This window comes from Entelurus aequoreus, linkage group LG05 (assembly GCF_033978785.1).
Source record: "Entelurus aequoreus isolate RoL-2023_Sb linkage group LG05, RoL_Eaeq_v1.1, whole genome shotgun sequence".
NCBI lineage: Eukaryota > Metazoa > Chordata > Actinopteri > Syngnathiformes > Syngnathidae > Entelurus > Entelurus aequoreus.
Window position 1 is genome coordinate 10,349,749 of NC_084735.1, and position 21,515 is coordinate 10,371,263.

Sequence of the window (21,515 nt, forward strand, 5' to 3'; positions counted from 1 at the left end):
GAAGCATGTGATTCCTCCTATTGGTTCTAAACTGTGACTGATCTGAGAGAAACCACATTTTTACTCTTGTCCACATGTGACTGAGGTGAATGATGTTAACAAACCTATACATCTGTTATACACACTTCGAAGCATGTGACTCCTCCTATTGGTTCTAAACTGTGACTGATCTGAGAGAAACCACACTTTTACTCTTGTCCACATGTGACTGAGGTGAATGATGTTAACAAACCTATACATCTGTTATACACACTTGGGAGCATGTGATTCCTCCTATTGGTTCTAAACTATGACTGATCTCAGAGAAACCACCTTTTGCGCTTGTCCACATGTGACTGAGGTGAATGATGTTAACAAACCTATACATCTGTTACACACACCTGGAAGCATGTGATTCCTCCTATTGGTTCTAAACTGTGACTGATCTGAGAGAAACCACATTTTTGCTCTTGTCCACATGTGACTGAGGTGAATGATGTTAACAAACCTATACATCTGTTACACACACCTGGAAGCATGTGACTCCTATTGGTTCTAAACTGTGACTGATCTGAGAGAAACCACACTTTGCTCTTGTCCACATGTGACTGAAGTGAGTGAGGTTTACCAACCTACACCTGTTAAACACACCTGGAAGCACGTGACTCCTCCTATTGGTTCCAAACTGTGACTGATCTGAGAGAAACCACACCTTTCCTCTTGTCCACATGTGACTGAAGTGAGTGAGGTTTACCAACCTACACCTGTTATACACACTTGGAAGCACGTGAGTTCTCCTATTGGTTCTAAACTGTGACTGATCTGAGAGAAACCACACTTGCGCTTGTCCACATGTGATTGAAGTGAGTGCGGTTTACTAACCTACACCTGTTTCACACACACCTGGAAGTGTGTGAGTTCTCCTATTGGTTCTAAACTGTGACTGATCTGAGAGAAACCCCACTATTGCTCTTGTCCACATGTGATTGAAGTGAGTGAGGTTTACCAACCTACACCTGTTTCACACACACCTGGAAGTACATGAGTTCTCCTATTGGTTCTAAACTGTGACTGATGTTAGAGAAACCACACAGTTGCTCTTGTCCACATGTAACTGAGGTGAGTGAGGTTTACTAATGTACACCTGGCACACATACCTGGAAGTATGTGAGTCCTCCTATTGGTTCTAAACTGTGACTGATCTGAGAGAAACCACACAGTTGTCCACATGTGACTGAGACGAGTGAGTCAGCACCTTCAGCTTCATCATGGAGTCCTGACACAGCTTGTCCCCGCGTGCCGCCGTCACCTCGTCTATCCCGATCAGCTTGGCCTTGTAGCGCACGCCGTCTCCACGGAAACGCTTAATAAGCCCCGCCTCGCTGCGGTCCTGACCTGCGGCGGGAAGACAAGGAGGGGAAGGGGAGGACAGGCTGCATGAGTCGGACGATCTGACATAAATATTTATGGCGCCGGAAATGTAGAGTGAATCATGAATTAGTGGCGAGTGAAGACATGGAGCTGGAAAACAAGAGACGAGGCAACATGTAATATATACATGATGTAAGTATATATGTAATATATACATGATGTAAGTATATATGTAATATATACATGATGTAAGTATATATGTAATATATACATGATGTAAGTATGTATGTAATATATACATGATGTAAGTATATATGTCATGTAGTAACATTCATAATAACATGTAATATATACATGATGTAAGTATATATGTAATATATACTTGATGTAAATATATATGTAATATATACTTGATGTAAGTATATATGTAATATATACTTGATGTAAGTATATATGTAATATATACATGATGTAAGTATATATGTAATATATACTTGATGTAAGTATATATGTAATATATACATGATGTAAGTATGTATGTAATATATACATGATGTAAGTATATATGTCATGTAGTAACATTCATAATAACATGTAATATATACATGATGTAAGTATTAATGTCATGTAGTAACATTCATAATAACATGTAATATATACATGATGTAAGTATAAATGTCATGTAGTAACATTCATAATAACATGTAATATATACATGATGTAAGTATATATGTCATGTAGTAACATTCATAATAACATGTAATATATACATGATGTAAGTATATATGTCATGTAGTAACATTCATAATAACATGTAATATATACACGATGTAAGTATATATGTCATGTAGTAACATTCATAATAACATGTAATATATACATGATGTAAGTATATATGTCATGTAGTAACATTCATAATAACATGTAATATATACATGATGTAAGTATATATGTCATGTAGTAACATTCATAATAACATGTAATATATACATGATGTAAGTATAAATGTCATGTAGTAACATTCATAATAACATGTAATATATACATGATGTAAGTATATATGTCATGTAGTAACATTCATAATAACATGTAATATATAAATGATGTAAGTATATATGTCATGTAGTAACATTCATAATAACATGTAATATATAAATGATGTAAGTATATATGTCATGTAGTAACATTCATAATAACATGTAATATATACATGATGTAAGTATATATGTCATGTAGTAACATTCATAATAACATGTAATATATACACGATGTAAGTATATATGTCATGTAGTAACATTCATAATAACATGTAATATATACATGATGTAAGTATATATGTCATGTAGTAACATTCATAATAACATGTAATATATACATGATGTAAGTATATATGTCATGTAGTAACATTCATAACATGTAATATATACATGATGTAAGTATATAATAAGCGCCAAGACTCTAATAAGCACCAAGACCCCAATAAGCGTCAAGATCCCAATATGCGCCAAGGCCCCATTAAGCGCCAAGACCCCAATAAGCACCAAGACCCGAATAAGTGCCAAGACCCCAATATGCGCCAAGACCCCAATAAGTGCCGAGACCCCAATAAGTGCCAAGACCCCAATAAGCACCAAGACCCCAATAAGCACCAAGACCCCAATAAGTGCCAAGACCCTAATAAGTGCCAAGACCCCAATAAGTGCCAAGACCCCAATAAGCACCTAAACCCCATTTGGTACCAAGACCCCAATAAGTGCCAAAACCCCAATAAGCACCAAGACCCCAATAAGCGCCAAGACCCCAATAAGCGCCAAGACCCCAATAAGCGTCAAGATCCCAATAAGCGCCAAGACTCCATTAAGCACCAAGACCCCAATAAGTGCCAAGACCCCAAAAAGTGTCAAGACCACAATAAGGGCCAAGACCCCAATAAGCACCAAAACCCCAATAAGCACCAAAACCCCAATAAGCGTCAAGACCCCAATAAGCGCCAAGACCCCATTAAGCGCCAAAACCCCAATAAGCGCCAAGACCTGGACTCAGACGTGGTGTCATTTGGTCTGGGTTTCTGGGTCTGGACTCAGACATGGTGTCATGGGGTCTGGGTTCTTGGTCTGGACTCAGACATGGTGTCACAGGGTCTGGGTTTCTGGGTCTGGACTCAGACGTGGTGTCATGTGGTCTGAGTTCTTGGTCTGGACTCAGACGTGGTGTCACGTGGTCTGGGTTCTGGGTCTGGACTCAGACGTGGTCTGGGTTGTGGGTGGGGATGAAGTGGTGAAGAGAGAGAAGTGGTTTGAGGAGACCGAGGACAGGGTCCAGATGGCAGCAGATGGTCCCTCCAGGACTTGGCTACTGCTAACTTTCTGTCAGGGCATGGATTAACCTTTGACCCCCTCTGAGCTTGTCGCCATGACAACGTCCCCTCCAGCTACTTCTAATTGAGTCTCTTCTTCATGTTGTCTTCTAGACCAGGTCTAGACCAGGTCTTAGGTCCTCTAGACCTCAGGCAGCCAAGTCCAGGTCTGATCCACCACCTTCATTTATGTGGCCCCGAGAACTTGGAAATATAAGAGTCAATAGTACTTTATCCTTGATGTACTTTGTGACTTAATAGTACTTTATCCTTGATGTACTTTCTGACGTAATAGTACTTTATCCTTGATGTACTTTCTGACTTAATAGTACTTTATCCTTGATGTACTTTCTGACTTAATAGTACTTTATCCTTGATGTACTTTCTGACTTAATAGTACTGTATCCTTGAGGTACTTTGTGACTTAATAGTACTTTATCCTTAATGTACTTTCTTACTTAATAGTACTTTATCCTTGATGTACTTTCTGACTTAATAGTAATTTATCCTTAATGTACTTTCTTACTTAATAGTACTTTATCCTTGATGTACTTTCTGACTTAATAGTACTTTATCCTTGATGTACTTTGTGACTTAATAGTACTTTATCCTTGATGTACTTTGTGACTTAATAGTACTTTATCCTTAATGTACTTTCTTACTTAATAGTACTTTATCCTTGATGTACTTTGTGACTTAATAGTACTTTATTCTTGATGTACTTTCTGACTTAATAGTACTTTATCCTTGATGTACTTTCTTACTTAATAGTACTTTATCCTTGATGTATTTTTTGACTAATAGTACTTTATCCTTGATGTACTTTCTGACTTAATAGTACTTTATCCTTGATGTACTTTCTTACTTAGTACTTTATCCTTGATGTATTTTTTGACTTAATAGTACTTTATCCTTGATGTACTTTCTGACTTCATAGTACTTTATCATTGATGTACTTTCTGACTTAATAGTACTTTATCCTTGATGTACTTTCTGACTTAATAGTACTTTATCCTTGATGTACTTTCTGACTTAATAGTACTTTATCATTGATGTACTCTCTGACTTAATAGTACTTTATCCTTGATGTACTTTCTGACTTAATAGTACTTTATCCTTGATGTACTTTCTGACTTAATATTACTTTATCCTTGATGTACTTTCTGACTTAATAGTACTTTATCCTTGATGTACTTTCTTACTTAATAGTACTTTATACTTGATGTACTTTCTGACTTAATAGTACTTTATCCTTGAAGTACTTTCTGACTTAATAGTACTTTATCCTTGATGTACTTTCTTACTTAATAGTACTTTATCCTTGAAGTACTTTCTGACTTAATAGTACTTTATCCTTGATGTACTTTCTGACTTAATATTACTTTATCCTTGATGTACTTTCTGACTTAATAGTACTTTGTCCTTGATGTACTTTCTTACTTAATAGTACTTTATGCTTGATGTACTTTCTGACTTAATATTACTTTATCCTTGATGTACTTTCTGACTTAATAGTACTTTATCCTTGATGTACTTTCTTACTTAATAGTACTTTATCCTTGATGTATTTTTTGACTTAATAGTACTTTATCCTTGATGTACTTTCTGACTTAATAGTACTTTATCCTTGATGTACTTTCTTACTTAATAGTACTTTATCCTTGATGTATTTCTTGACCTAATAGTACTTTATCCTTGATGTACTTTCTGACTTAATAGTACTTTATCCTTGATGTACTTTCTGACTTAATAGTACTTTATCCTTGATGTACTTTCTTACTTAATAGTACTTTATCCTTGATGTACTTTCTGACTTAATAGTACTTTATCCTTGTTTACTTGATGTGGTTCGAGTGAGATGGGTAGGTTGTGAGTTCAAACCCCGGCCGAGTCATACCAAAGACTATAAAAATGGGAGCCATTACCTCCCTGCTTGGCACTCAGCACCAAGGGTTGGGATTGGGGGTTAAATCACCAAAAATGATTCCCGGGCGTGGCCACTGCTGCTGCTCACTGCTCCCCTCACCTCCCAGGGGGTGAACAAGGGGATGGGTCAGATGCAGAAAATAATTTCGCCACACCTAGTGTGTGTGTGACAATCGTTGGTACTTTAACTTTAACTTGAACTTGATGTACTTTTTTCCTTAATAGTACTTTATCCTTGATGTACTTTCTTACTTAATAGTATTTTATCCTTTCTTACTTGATGTACTTTATTAAACTCTCTGAAAATTCTGTTTTTTCAACGTAAAAAAATCATGTCTTTGGTTTGGATTTTTTTTTTTTTATTCCTGTTTTTACTTTCTGGTTTACTGAGTTTAGTGATTGGTGTCCCCACCTGCTGTTGTCATTAATTACCTAGTCAAATGTTTTCGTTTGTACTTTTTTACTATAAGTAACTGTGGTACTGTGTTTCCATTTACAGTATTCTGTAAGAACCACCGTCCATTAGTGATGGAGAGGGGAGTGCATGATGGAGAGGAAAGTGCATGATGAAGAAGGGAGTACATGATGGAGAGGGAAGTGCATGATGAAGAGGGGAGTACATGATGGAGAGGGGAGTGCATGATGGAGAGGGGAGTGCATGATGAAGAGGGAAGTACATGATGGAGAGGGAAGTGCATGATGGAGAGGGAAGTGCATGATGGAGAGGGGAGCGCATGATGGAGAGGGGAGTACATGATGGAGAGGAAAGTGCATGATGAAGAAGGGAGTACATGATGGAGAGGGAAGTGCATGATGAAGAGGGGAGTACATGATGGAGAGGGGAGTGCATGATGGAGAGGGGAGTGCATGATGAAGAGGGAAGTACATGATGGAGAGGGAAGTGCATGATGGAGAGGGGAGCGCATGATGGAGAGGGGAGTGCATGATGGAGAGGGGAGTACATGATAGAGAGGGGAGTGCCTGACGGAGAGGGGAGTGCCTGATGGAGAGGGGAGTGCATGATGGAGAGGGGAGTACATGATGGAGAGGGGAGTACATGATGGAGAGGGGAGTACATGATGGAGAGGGAAGTGAATGATGAAGAGGGGAGTGCATGATGGAGAGGGGAGTGCATGATGGAGAGGGGAGTGCATGATGGAGAGGGGAGTACATGATGAAGAGGGGAGTGCATGATTGAGAGGGGAGTGCAAGATGGAGAGGGGAGTGCATGATGGAGAGGGGAGTGCATGATGGAGAGGGAAGTGCATGATGAAGAGGGGGGTACATGATGAAGAGGGGAGTGCATGATGGAGAGGGGAGTACATGATGGAGAGGGGAGTACATGATGGAGAGGGGAGTGCATGATGGAGAGGGGAGTGCATGTTGGAGAGTGCATGATGGAGAGGGGAGTGCATGATGGAGAGTGCATGATGGAGAGGGGAGTGCATGATGAAGAGGGGAGTACATGATGGAGAGGGGAGTACATGATGGAGAGTGGAGTGCATGATGGAGAGGGGAGTACATGATGGAGAGGGGAGTACATGATGGAGAGGGGAGTGCCTGATGGAGAGGGGAGTACATGATGAAGAGGGGAGTACATGATGGAGAGGGGAGTGCATGATGGAGAGGGAAGTGCATGATGAAGAGGGGAGTACATGATTGATTGATTGATTGATTGATTGATTGATTGATTGAGACTTTTATTAGTAGGTTGCACAGTGAAGTACATATTCCGTACAATTGACCACTAAATGGTAACACCCGAATAAGTTTTTCAACTTGTTTAAGTCGGGGTCCACTTAAATTGATTCATGATACAGATATATACTATCATATATACTATCATCATAATACAGTCATCACACAAGATAATCACATTGAATTATTTACATTATTTACAATCAGGGGTGTGGAGGGGGGGGGGGGGGGGAATATGGACATCAAGTAGTGGACATAGAGAGAGAGAGAGAGAGAGAGAGAGAGAGAGAGAGAGAGAGAGAGAGAGAGAGAGAGAGAGAGAGAGAGAGAGAGAGATCAGAAGGCATAAGAAAAAGAATCTGCATTTGATTGTTTACATTTGATTATTAGCAATCCGGGGAGGGTGTTAGTTTAGGGTTGTAGCTGCCTGGAGGTGAACTTTTATTGCGGTTTTGAAGGAGGATAGAGATGCCCTTTCTTTTATACCTGTTGGGAGCGCATTCCACATTGATGTGGCATAGAAAGAGAATGAGTTAAGACCTTTGTTAGTTCGGAATCTGGGTTTAACGTGGTTAGTGGAGCTCCCCCTGGTGTTGTGGTTATGGCGGTCATTTACGTTAAGGAAGTAGTTTGACATGTACTTCGGTATCAGGGAGGTGTAGCGGATTTTATAGACTAGGCTCAGTGCAAGTTGTTTAACTCTGTCCTCCACCTTGAGCCAGCCCACTTTATGAAGAGGGGAGTGCATGATGGAGAGGGGAGTGCATGTTGGAGAGGGGAGTGCATGATGGAGAGGGGAGTGCATGATGGAGAGGAGAGTGCATGATGGAGAGTGCATGATGGAGAGGGGAGTGCATGATGAAGAGGGGAGTGCCTAATGGAGAGGGCAGTACATGATGGAGAGGGGAGTGCATGATGGAGAGGGGAGTGCATGATGGAAAGTGCATGATGGAGAGGGGAGTGCATGATGAAGAGGGGAGTACATGATGGAGAGGGGAGTACATGATGGAGAGGGGAGTGCATGATGGAGAGGGGAGTACATGATGGAGAGGGGAGTGCATGATGGAGAGGGGAGTGCATGATGGAGAGGGGAGTGCATGATGGAGAGAGGAGTACATGATGAAGAAGGGAGTACATGATGAAGAGTGCATGATGGAGAGGTGAGTGCATGATGGAAAGGGGAGTACATGATGGAGAGGAGAGTACATGATGGAGAGGGGAGTACATGATGGAGAGGGGAGTGCATGATGAAGAGGGGAGTGCATGATGGAGAGGGGAGTGCATGATGAAGAGTGCATGATGGAGAGGGGACTGCATGATGAAGAGGGGAGTACATGATGAAGAGGGGAGTACATGATGAAGAGGGGAGTGCATGATGGAGAGGGGAGTACATGATGGAGAGGGGAGTGCATGATAGAGAGGGAAGTGCATGATGAAGAGGGGAGTACATGATGAAGAGGGGAGTGCATGACGGAGAGGGGAGTGCATGACGGAGAGGGGAGTACATGATGGAGAGGGGAGTGCATGATGGAGAGGGGAGTGCATGATGGAGAGGAGAGTGCATGATGAAGAGGGGAGTACATGATGGAGAGGGGAGTACATGATGGAGAGGGGAGTGCATGATGGAGGGGGGAGTGCATGATGAAGAGTGCATGATGAAGAGTGCATGATGAAGAGTGCATGATGGAGAGGGGAGTGCATGATGGAGAGGGGAGTGCATGATGGAGAGGGGAGTACATGATGGAGAAGTGAGTGCATGATGGAGAGGGGAATGCATGATGAAGAGGGGAGTGCATGATGGAAAGGGGAGTACATGATGGAGAGTGGAGTGCATGCTGGAGAGGGGAGTACATGATGGAGAGGGGAGTGCATGATGGAGAGGGGAGTACATGATGAAGAGGGGAGTGCATGATGGAGAGGGGAGTACATGATGAAGAGGGAAGTGCATGATGAAGAGGGGAGTACATGATGAAGAGGGGAATGCATGATGGAGAGGGGAGTGCATGATGGAGAGGGGAGTGCATGATGAAAAGGAGTAGAGCGAGGCTGAAGTGAAGAATGAGAGCGACTCCTCTTGTTGCTCACTTCCTCATCAATCAAACTCTTTGCACCTTTCCCCTCCCCCACAGGACTGTGGGCGTGGTCCTGTTACGTCACTCATGGCGTGCATGGAAGTGACAGGACAGGACGTCCCTGACACCTCCATCACCCCGAGGCCACACGGGATAACTCTGCCACATCTGGATCGCTGCCAGCAGACTCCATGACGCAGTGAAGTGAGAAGGCATCTCTTCCATGTGTGCCCGGGAGAGGAAGGTAAGAAGTGTCAGCTTCACTCGCTGTCCAACCTCCCTGCCTCCATTTTTGAGGAGGAAAGATTGCTATTCCCTTTCCAAACACTCCATTCATCACTTCCTGGGAACTCTTCCTACTATTTTATGACGGTGCCTTTTTCATGCAGCCTTCTATTTACACACCATACCACACCACACCATACCAAGTGTGTTCAGGTCAGCCAACACATGCAGAATAAGAACATCTGCTCTCTGTGCTGTGCCACGTGCTACATGTTGGACGGGGAGAGGGCACAGTCCAAGTGGAGGCACATAAATAATCCTGAATAGGCGGGTCAGGAAGCGGCTGGAAGATGGTCTCTAAAACTAACCTTTACCTGAAACACGAAACGTGACACATTGCACTATCCACCTTGAATATCTTAAAATGTGTTTTGTGGCAATTCCAACGTTGACCACCATGTCAGTTGCCGTGTAGAGCGGCGCTTTCCACCATTTTCAGCAGACTGCATTCCAAAATATAGAAACCTCCTCTCTTCCTCTCACTCGAGATCCACCCAGGAATGGTTCCCTCTTCCACCATCATGTGGACCACAAAGAAGTCTTTTAAATGCAGAACAAAAAATCTGAATATGACCCCTTTTAGTGCTTTTTCAATATGAGTCCAAAGAAAGCAATGGACAAGCGACATGTGCTTTGAAGTGGTCAGGAAGTATCTACAGCGTTGTCAACACCGTCTTCCTCCGCCCTTCCGCTGGACGTAAAGAAGGCTAACTGCCAAGGTAGTTTTACTTTTGATTCTTAATCATCGTAGTGATCTGGCTGTTAAAAGTGTTGTGAGTGCACCACAGGACTAGTGACAGCGTGTGTGCGTGTCGGCAGGGCGGCTGAAAAGGTTTAGCTACCTGTTGTTGTTTTGGCTTTGTTACTAAATAGAAAGGTGATCTGTTGTTGGATGGATCAAAAGCTGAATACTTGTTGAAAATGAGCAATACAAGAACATTTTTATTCTGTTTGGTTAAACAGGAACTACAAAAAAAATTAATTTTATTTTGGTAATTTTGTTAGTCTGCACAAAAACTTGGCTATTCAACTACCGGTATTTGTTTCCCAGATATCTGTATGATTCCAAAATCTGTTAAAGTTCTGATTGGAGTCAAATTGTCATGACCTGTCACCCCCAGGTCATGACCTGTCACCCCCAGGTCATGACCTGTCACCCCCAGGTCATGACCTGTCACCCCCAGGTCATGTCCTGTCACCCCCAAGTCATGTCTCGTTTCCTATTTGTTAGGGTTTTCCTGGGTTTGAGGTTCCAGTTCTGCTCCTATCCTCCCTTCGTTGTTGAAGGGCTGATTGTTTTCACCTGCCTCTGATTGCTCACCTGCTCCTGATCACTAATCAGAGGGCTTTAAAATTCTATCGTCTGGTTGGTGGTGTTTTCCAGAATGCAAGAGGAAGCGGCAGAAGCAGTGAGCAGGTAAGAATCGTTATTCCAAGTGCAGAAGAAACTCAGTCAGCATAGCGTCATATACCGTGGTTCTCAGGCTATTGGTATGTGTACAGGCTCCATCCAGCGGTACGCCAAAGAATCAATCAAATATTCAAACACAGTGTTACTGTTCAAACTGCGTGTAATGTTAGAGTGGACAAACATTTGTAAATATACTTGTATACAAGTGTTTTTTGATGTGGTACTGGGTGTAAAAAGTTTGCACTAGACTAAAACTATAGAGAACCTAGCATGAAGCTAACGTAATAAAAGTAAGCAAAACAGAAAAGCAGAAACATAACTGTCGCAAAAGGCAAACGATGGTCCACCCGTTGGTTTAAAGCCCTGTGATTAGTGATGAGGACCAAGTGCTTGAAATGTGGATTAAAACCATCAGTGGTCCTTAAAGGCCTACTGAAATGAATTTTTTTTATTTAAACGGGGATAGCAGATCTATTCTATGTGTCATACTTGATCATTTCACGATATTGCCATATTTTTGCTGAAAGGATTTAGTTTTTAAAATTTGTTTAGAAGCCAAAGCTGCATACTCACAGTAGCACGTCTGCGTCTTTGTCATCCAAATCAAAGTAATCCTGGTAAGAGTCTGTGTTGTCCCAGTTCTCTACAGGCGTCTGTGTATCGAAGTCAAAAGTCCTCCTGGTTAGAGTCTCTGTTATCCGAGTTCTTCCATCTTGACTGCATCTTTCGGGAATGTAAACAAAGAAGCGCCGGCTGTGTACTGTTGTGGCTGACTACGTTCGAAAAATACGTCCATTTCGCACCGACAACTTTCTTCTTTGCTTGCTCAGCTTCCTTCTCCATAATGCAATGAACATGATTGCAACAGATTCACGAACACAGATGTCCAGAATACTGTGGAATTATGAAATGAAAACAGAGCTTTTTCGTATCGGCTTCAATGTGGAAGGCATACCCGTGTTCGCCGGTCTACGTCACGCGCATACGTCATCCTCAGAGGCGTTTCGAACCGGAAGTTTAGCGGCAAATTTAAAATGTCACTTTATAAGTTAACCCGGCCGTATTGGCATGTGTTATAATGTTAAGATTTCATCATTGATATATAAACTATCAGACTGCGTGGTCGGTAGTAGTGGGTTTCAGTAGGCCTTTAAAATGTGTTCATGAGTGTGTGAGGTATATTCAGGTCTTAAACTAAAGTCTTAACCCTGGAGTCTTAACCCTGGAGTCTGAAACCCGGAGTCTGAAACCTGGTCAGGGCTTCTTTGCATGTTTTTAGAACGATGAACGCATTTTGGTGTAAGACTTTCCTACCTTTGATCCTCCTGGACTCCCTCCGCTGGCTGGTTTTGACACCCGGCTGGAGCTCAGCCTCTGCAGACATCCTCCACTGCTGAGTCCCAAGTCCAGGCTCACAGCAAGTCCACCATCGGTTCGCAGAGGATCTAATCCGAGGTCAAGCGGCCCACTCACACACGCCTCCCAGTGGACTTCAAAGTCATGCTACTCCTCCAGGGACGAAGAGCCAGCATGGATGGAGGTCCCTCTTCACTGGGCCATGGCGTGTGCGAGCTGGCAAACTACTCATGAAGAGCTTGATGAGCCGCTCAGCCTCCTGAGAGGAGCCTCACATGTGATCTTGTGGAGTCCTTGAAGGTCAGGCGTCACATGGTCCACCTGTGGCTCAGCAATAATTCCCTCCAGGGAGGCAGCAGCATCGATTGCATCAAAGATTGTTCTCCGCAGTAGGTGGGTATTCTCCACAGTAGGTGGGTATTCTCCACAGTAGGTTGGTATTCTCCGCAGAGGGTGGGTATTCTCCGCAGAAGGTGGGTAATTTCCACAGTAGGTGTGTATTTTCCGCAGTAGGTGGGTATTCTTCGCGGTAGGTCGGTGTTCTCCGCAGAAGGTGGGTATTCTCCACAGTAGGTGGGTATTCTCCGCAGTAGGTCGGTGTTGTCCGCAAAAGGTGGGTACTCTCCGCAGTAGGTGGGTATTCTCCGGTGGAAGAGAGAACGTCAGATGTGCTCCCACAGCCTCTCACCGGCTTCCAACCCTGCAGGGCGATGGAGAGACCGAGGTTAATGTTGGAGATGAAACAGCCCTGCCCCCGTTCGCTCATTGAACATTTACCAAATCAACAAAGATGTTCTTAGCGTTTGTGGATCATCAATCCTTAATGAAACTCTGGCTTGGAGGAGAAGACGTGCATTTAGGACATGGCGGCTGCTTTTCTGCCTCAAAAGAACATTTTCATTAGATCAGAGGAGGAGGGAGCAGGGGCGGGCCAAAGACAGGCGGCGGTGGGAATTCTGGCAAGAAACTGGAGCCCCCCCCCAGGTTGGGCTTTAATGCTAACAATGGCGACGGGCCAAGCTGGCACCGTGGCATGTGTTGGCATGGCAACGGGCCCTTGCTGGCCTACGTGGTACATCAAACACTGGAAACACTTCATCTGTTCCGCCACTTGGTTCTGGTCCACAGTGGGACTGATCAAACGTGACAGTAGCATTTTCTGCAAAACAAAGGAAGGGGATTCATACGGTGCGGTCTACCTGACACATGAAACGTGACGAATGTGGGGCGTGCAATGTCCACTGTATCCACCAGGTGGCAGTAAAGTGCTAAAGTGTTTTGTGGCAATTCCAAACTCCACCACAAAGTTGCTATGTAGAGTGGCACTTTCCATCATTTTCAGCAGACTGCATTGCAAAATGAGGAACGCCCCCTCCCTCTCACAAGAGATCCACCCAGGTGGAGCCATATGAATCCCTTCACTACTATATAACACTTTTAATCTGAAGCATCATAATGCGTGTAATCCTGGTAATCATGGTGGTCTTGTTTTGGCAAAGCCCACCACATCGGACCATAACAAATCACCGTAAACACACCTTAAGGTGACATACCGTATGAAATCATGGTAAACACACCTTAATGTGACGTACCCTATGAAATCACTGTAAACACACCTTAAGGTGACAAACCGTATGAAATCCCCGTAAACACACCTTAAAGTGACATACCCTATGAAATCACTGTAAACACACCTTAAGGTGACATACCGTATGAAATCACCGTAAACACACCTTAAGGTGACATATTGTGAGAAATCACTGTAAACACACCTTTAACGTGACATACCGTATGCAATCACCATAAACACACCTTAAGGTGACATACCGTATGAAATCACCGTAAACACTCCTTAAGGTGACATACCGTATGAAATCACCGTAAACACACCTTAAAGTGACATACCGTATGCAATCACAGTAAACACACCTTAAGGTGACATACCGTATAAAATCACTGTAAACACCTTTAACGTGACATACTGTATGAAATCACCGTGAACACACCTGAAGGTGACATACCGTATGAAATCACCATAAACACACCTTAAGGTGACATACTGTGAGAAATCACTGTAAACACACCTTTAACGTGACATACCGTATGAAATCACCGTAAACACACCTTAAGGTGAATTACCGTATCAAATCACCGTAAACACACCTTAAGGTGACATACCATATGAAATCACCGTAAACACTCTTTAAAGTGGCATACTGTCTGAAATCACAGTAAACACACCTTAAGGTGACATACCGTATGAAATCACCGTAAACACTCCTTAAGGTGATATACTGTGAGAAATCACAGTAAACACACCTTAAAGTGACATACCGTATGAAATCACCGTAAACACACCTTAAAGTGACATACCGTATGAAATCATATTAAACACACCTTAAGGTGACATACCGTATGAAATCACTGTAAACACCCCTTTAGGTGACATACTGTATGAAATCACCGTAAACACACCTTGAGGTGACATACCATATGAAATCACCATAAACACACCTTAAGGTGACATACCGTATGAAATCACCGTAAACACTCCTTAAGGTGACATACCGTATGAAATCACCGTAAACACACCAGTGACATACTGTATGCAATCACAGTAAACACACCTTAAGGTGACATACCGTATACAATCACTGTAAACACCTTTAACGTGACATACTGTATGAAATCACCGTAAACACACCTGAAGGTGACATACCGTATGAATTCACCATAAACACACCTTAAGGTGACATACTGTGAGAAATCACTGTAAACACACCTTTAACGTGACATACCGTATGAAATCACCGTAAACACACCTTAAGGTGAATTACCGTATCAAATCACCGTAAACACACCTTACGGTGACATACCATATGAAATCACTGTAAACACACCTTTAACGTGACATACCGTATGAAATCACCGTAAACACACCTTAAGGTGAATTACCGTATCAAATCACCGTAAACACACCTTAAGGTGACATACCATATGAAATCACAGTAAACACTCTTTAAAGTGGCATACTGTATGAAATCACAGTAAACACACCTAAAGGTGACATACCGTATGAAATCACCGTAAACACTCTTTAAAGTGACATACTGTATGAAATCACAGTAAACACACCTTAAGGTGACATACCATATGAAATCACCGTAAACACTCCTTAAGGTGATATACTGTGAGAAATCACAGTAAACACACCTTAAAGTGACATACCGTATGAAATCACCGTAAACACACCTGAAGGTGAATTACCGTATCAAATCACCGTAAACACACCTTAAGGTGACATACCATATGAAATCACCGTAAACACTCTTTAAATTGGCATACTGTATGAAATCACAGTAAACACACCTAAAGGTGACATACCGTATGAAATCACCGTAAACACTCCTTAAAGTGACATACTGTATGAAATCACAGTAAACACACCTTAAGGTGACATACCGTATGAAATCACCGTAAACACACCTTAAAGTGACATACCGTATGAAATCATATTAAACACACCTTAAGGTGACATACCGTATGAAATCACTGTAAACACCCCTTTAGGTGACATACTGTATGAAATCACCGTAAACACACCTTGAGGTGACATACCGTATGAAATCACCATAAACACACCTTAAGGTGACATACTGTATGAAATCACAGTAAACACACCTTAAAGTGACATACCGTATGAAATCACCGTAAACACACCTTAAGGTGACATACCGTATGAAATCACCGTAAACTCACCTTAAGGTGACATACCGTATCAAAGTGTCTGCTCACTATGATATCATGATACAGTTGATGAAATAGCAGTTATTAATCAAATACTAACATAAAACCTTACTATACAAATACATGCAATATACTTTTATTTGTGATGGAAAACAATACATTTTAATCCTATTATTTACATTTTTAAATTTGGATTAATCATGATTAATCATGGGCAGCACGGTGGCACAGGGGTTAGTGCATGTGCCTCACAATACGAAGGTCTTGAGTAGTTCTGAGTTCAATCCCAGGCTCGGGATCTTTCTGTGTGGAGTTTGCATGTTCTCCCCGTGACTGCGTGGGTTCCCTCCGGGTACTCCGGCTTCCTCCCACCGCTAAAAACATGCACCTGGGGATAGGCCCCTCCCACCTCCAAAAACATGCACCTGGGGATAGGCCCCTCCCACCTCCAAAAACATGCACCTGGGGATAGGCCCCTCCCACCTCCAAAGACATGCATCTGGGGATAGGCCCCTCCCACCTCCAAAGACATGCACCTGGGGATAGGTTGATTGGCAACACTAAATGGCCCCTAGTGTGTGAATGTTGTCTGTCTATCTGTGTTGGCCCTGTGATGAGGTGGCGACTTGTCCAGGGTGTACCCCGCCTTCCGCCCGAATGCAGCTGAGATAGGCTCCAGCACCCCCCGCGACCCCAAAAGGAACAAGCGGTAGAAAATGGATGGATGGATGGATGGATGATTAATCACAGGTAATTCTCGCTTGCTTGATTTACAAACCCCGTTTCCATATGAGTTGGGAAATTGTGTTGGATGTAAATATAAACGGAATACAATGATTTGCAAATCCTTTTCAAGCCATATTCAGTTGAATACACTTTGTGTCGATAACAGTCTGGATGGTTCGCTTCCCCTTTGGTCCGGATAACACAATGTCGATATTTCCAAAAACAATTTGAAATGTGGACTCGTCAGACCACAGAACACTTTTCCACTTTGCATGAGTCCATCTTAGATGATCTCGGGCCCAGAGAAGCCGGCTGCGTTTCTGGGTGTTGTTGATAAATGGCTTTCACTTTGCATAGTAGAGCTTTAACTTGCACTTACAGATGTAGCGACCAACTGTATTTAGTGACAGTGGTTTTCTGAAGTGTTCCTGAGCCCATGTGGTGATATCCTTTAGAGCAGGGGTCACCAACCTTTTTGAAAGCAAGAGCTACTTCTTGGGTACTGATTAATGCGAAGGGCTACCATTTTGATACACACTTAAATAAATTGCCAGAAATAGCCAATTTGCTCAATTTACCTTTAACTCTATGTTATTATTAATAATTAATGATATTTACAATTAATTGAACGGTTTAAAAGAGGAGAAAACACGAAAAAAAATGACGATTAAATTTTGAAACATAGTTTATCTTCAATTTCGAATCTTTAAAATTCTAAATTCAACCGAAAAAAAGAAGACAAAAACTTAAAAAAATAATTTATGGAACACCATTAGTAATTTTTCCTGATTAAGATTAATTTTAGAATTTTGATGACATGTTTTAAACAGGTTAAAATCCAATCTACACTTTGTTAGAATATATAACAAATTGGACCAAGCTATATTTCTAACAAAGACAAATCATTATTTCTTCTAGATTTTCCAGAACAAAAATTTTAAAAGAAATTCAAAAGACTTTGAAATAAGATTTAAATTTGATTCTACAGATTTTCTAGATTTGCCAGAATAATTTTTTGGAATTTTAATCATAATAAGTTTGAAGAAATATTTCACAAATATTCTTCGTCGAAAAAACAGAAGCTAAAATGAAAAATTAAATTACAATTTATTTATTATTCTTTACAATAAAAAAAATACATTTACTTGAACATTGATTTAAATTGTCAGGAAAGAAGAGGAAGGAAATTAAAAGGTAAATAGGTATATGTGTTTAAAAATCCTAAAATCATTTTTAAGGTTGTATTTTTTCTCTAAGTTTGTCTTTCTGAAAGTTATAAGAAGCAAAGTAAAACAATTAATGAATTTATTTAAACAAGTGAAGACCAAGTCTTTAAAATATTTTCTTGGATTTTCAAATTCTATTTGAGTTTTGTCTCTCTTAGAATTGAAAATGTCAGGCAAAGCGAGACCAGATTGCTAGTAAATAAATAAAATTTAAAAAATAGAGGCAGCTCACTGGTAAGTGCTGCTATTTGAGCTATTTTTAGAACAGGCCAGCGGGCTACTCATCTGGTCCTTACGGGCTACCTGGTGCCCGCGGGCACCACGTTGGTGACCCCTGCTTTAGAGATTGATGTCGCTTTTTGATACAGTGCCGTCTGAGGGATGGAAGGTCACGCTCATTCAATGTTGGTTTCCGGCCATGGTGCTTACGTGCAGTGATTTCTCCAGATTCTCTGAACCTTTTGATGATATTATGGAGCGTAGATGTTGAAATCCCTAAATTTCTTGCAATTGCACTTTGAGAAACGTTGTTCTTAAACTGTTTGACTATTTGCTCACGCAGTTGTGGACAAAGTGGTGTACCTCGCCCCATCCTTTCGTGTGAAAGACTGAGCATTTTTTGGGAAGCTGTTTTTATACCCAATCATGGCACCCACCTGTTCCCAATTAGCCTGCACACCTGTGGGATGTTCCAAATAAGTGTTTGATGAGCATTCCTCAACTTTATCAGTATTTATTGCCACCTTTCCCAACTTCTTTGTCACGTGTTGCTGCCATCAAATTCTAAAGTTAATGATTATTTGCAACAAAAAAAATGTTTATGAGTTTAAACATCAAATATGTTGTCTTTGTAGCATATTCAACTGAATATGGCTTGAAAAGGATTTGCAAATCATTGTATTCCGTTTATATTTACATCTAACACCATTTCCCAACTCATATGGAAACGGGGTTTGTAAATTACCTTAAAAAAAAGACCCAAATAGTACCAACACGTACTACCTTCCAGGTAAGTACGGTTTAGGTAGAGGATGAGGTAAGTACGGTTAAGGTAGAGGATGAGGTAAGTACGGTTAAGGTATAGAATGAGATAAGTACCGTTAAGGTAGAGGATGAGGTAAGTACGGTTAAGGTAGATGATGAGGTAAGCATGAATGGTTAAGGTAGAGGATGAGGTAAGTACAGTTAAGGTAAAGGATGAGGTAAGCGTGCACAGTTAAGGTAGAAGATCAAGTACCGTCCAAATAAATGAAGGCAGGACGATATTTGATGTTTCCTGTGCCAAGAAAGTATTTTGTTACCTATTTATTTGAGTTATAATATATACATGTTTTATTTGAGTTATAATATATACATGTTTTATTTTAGTTATAAAATATACATGTTTTATTTGAGTTATAATATATACACGTTTCATTTGAGTTATAAAATAAACACGTTGGTTCAAAGTATTCAGTGTGAGGACTTTTAACAATACTGTGTTAATAACAACTTTCATCATGTTGGTCACAATAACTTGATTAATGGGTTATGGTTAGGGTTCCATCCCTCCTAGCCAGCTCCATCCCTCCTAGCCGGCTCCATCCCACTTAGCCGGCCCCATCCCTCTAAGCCGGCTGCATTCCATTTAGCCGGCTCCATCCCTCCTAGCCAGCTCCATCCCTCCTAGCCGGCTCCATCCCACTTAGCCGGCTCCATCCCACTTAGCCGGCTCCATCCCACTTAGCCGGCACCATCCCTCTTAGCCGGCTGCATCCCATTTAGACGGCTCCATCCCTCTTAGCCGGCTCCATCCCACTTAGCCGGCCCCATCCCTCTTAGCCGGCTGCATCCCATTTAGCCGGCTCCATCCCTCCAAGCCGGCTCCATCTCTTCTAGCCGGCTCCATCCCTCTTAGCCGGCCCCATCCCTCTTAGCCGGCTGCATCCCATTTAGCCGGCACCATCCCTCTTAGCCGGCTGCATCCCATTTAGACGGCTCCATCCCTCTTAGCCGGCTCCATCCCACTTAGCCGGCCCCATCCCTCTTAGCCGGCTGCATCCCATTTAGCCGGCTCCATCCCTCCAAGCCGGCTCCATCTCTTCTAGCCGGCTCCATCCCTCTTAGCCGGCCCCATCCCTCTTAGCCGGCTGCATCCCATTTAGCCGGCTCCATCCCATTTAGCCGGCTCCATCCCTCCAAGCCGGCTCCATCTCTTCTAGCCGGCTCCATCCCTCTTAGCCGGGCCCATCCCATTTAGCCGGCTGTATCCCATTTAGCCGGTTCCATCCCTCTTAGCCGGTTCCATCCCACTTAGCCGGCTGCATCCCACTTAGCCGGCTCCATCCCACTTAGCCGGCCCCATCCCTCTTAGCCGGCTGCATCCCATTTAGCCGGCTCCATCCCTCCTAGCCGGCTCCATCTCTTCTAGCCGGTTCCATCCCTCTTAGCCGGCCCCATCCCTCTTAGCCGGCCCCATCCCTCTTAGCCGGCTCCATCCCTCTTAGCCGGTTCCATCCCTTCTAGCCGGTTCCATCCCACTTAGCCGGCTGCATCCCACTTAGCCGGCTCCATCCCTCTTAGCCGGTTCCATCCCTTCTAGCCGGTTCCATCCCACTTAGCCGGCTGCATCCCACTTAGCCGGCTGCATCCCACTTAGCTGGTTCCATCCCTCTTAGCCGGCTGCATCCCTCCTAGCCGGCTCCATCCCTCCTAGCCGGCTGCATCCCTCCTAGCCGGCTCCATCCCTCTTAGCCGGTTTCATCCCTCTTAGTCGGCTGCATCCCACTTAGCTGGCTCTATCCCTCCTAGCCGGCTCCATCTCTTCTAGCAGATTCCATCCCTCCTAGCCGGCCATCCATATGTCTTAGCCGGCTAGGAGGGATGGAGCCGGACTGCATTGCAAAATGATGAACGCCCCCTTCCTCTCACACGAGATCCACCCAGGTGGAGCCATACGAATCCCTTCACTACTATATAACACTTTTAATTTGAAGCATCACAATGCGTGTCATCCCTTAGCCGGCCCCATCCCACTTAGGGATTATGGGTTATGGTTAGGGTTCCAGCCCCCCTTCGCCGGCCCCCATCCCTCTTAGTTGACTCCATCCCTCCTAGCCGGCTGCATTCCTCCTAGCCGACACCATCCCTCTTAGCCGACTCCATCCCTCCTAGCTGGCCCCATCCCTCTTAGTCGGCTCCATCCCTCCTAGCTGATTCCATCCCTCTTAGTAGACTCCGTCCCTCCTAGCCGACTCCATCCCTCAGAGCCAGCTGCATCCCTCTTAGTCGACTCCATCCCTCCTAGCTGACTCCATCCCTCCTCGCCGACTCCATCCCTCCTCGGCGGCCCCATCCCTCCTAGCCGGCCCCATCCCTCTTAG

The 21,515-nt window shown here is 43.0% G+C and overlaps 1 protein-coding gene across 10 annotated transcripts in view; it reads right to left on the bottom strand.

Annotated features, from left to right (window-relative positions):
* The window catches only part of LOC133650151 (disabled homolog 1-like), a 112,859-nt gene that overhangs the window by 51,732 nt on the left and 39,612 nt on the right, over positions 1 to 21,515 (bottom strand). For 2 of the 10 annotated variants that reach the window (XM_062047061.1, XM_062047064.1), the window contains 3 exons: positions 13,232 to 13,285; positions 12,413 to 13,154; positions 1,235 to 1,374 (listed from right to left, as the gene is read on the bottom strand). In XM_062047061.1, coding sequence (XP_061903045.1) covers positions 1,235 to 1,374; positions 12,413 to 12,482 — 210 coding nt within the window. In that variant the 5' untranslated portion in view covers positions 12,483 to 13,154; positions 13,232 to 13,285. Of the gene's footprint in view, positions 1 to 1,234; positions 1,375 to 12,412; positions 13,155 to 13,231; positions 13,882 to 21,515 lie in introns of those variants that run through there. The other 8 variants (XM_062047059.1, XM_062047058.1, XM_062047063.1 and 5 more) reach the window with 7 other exon arrangements.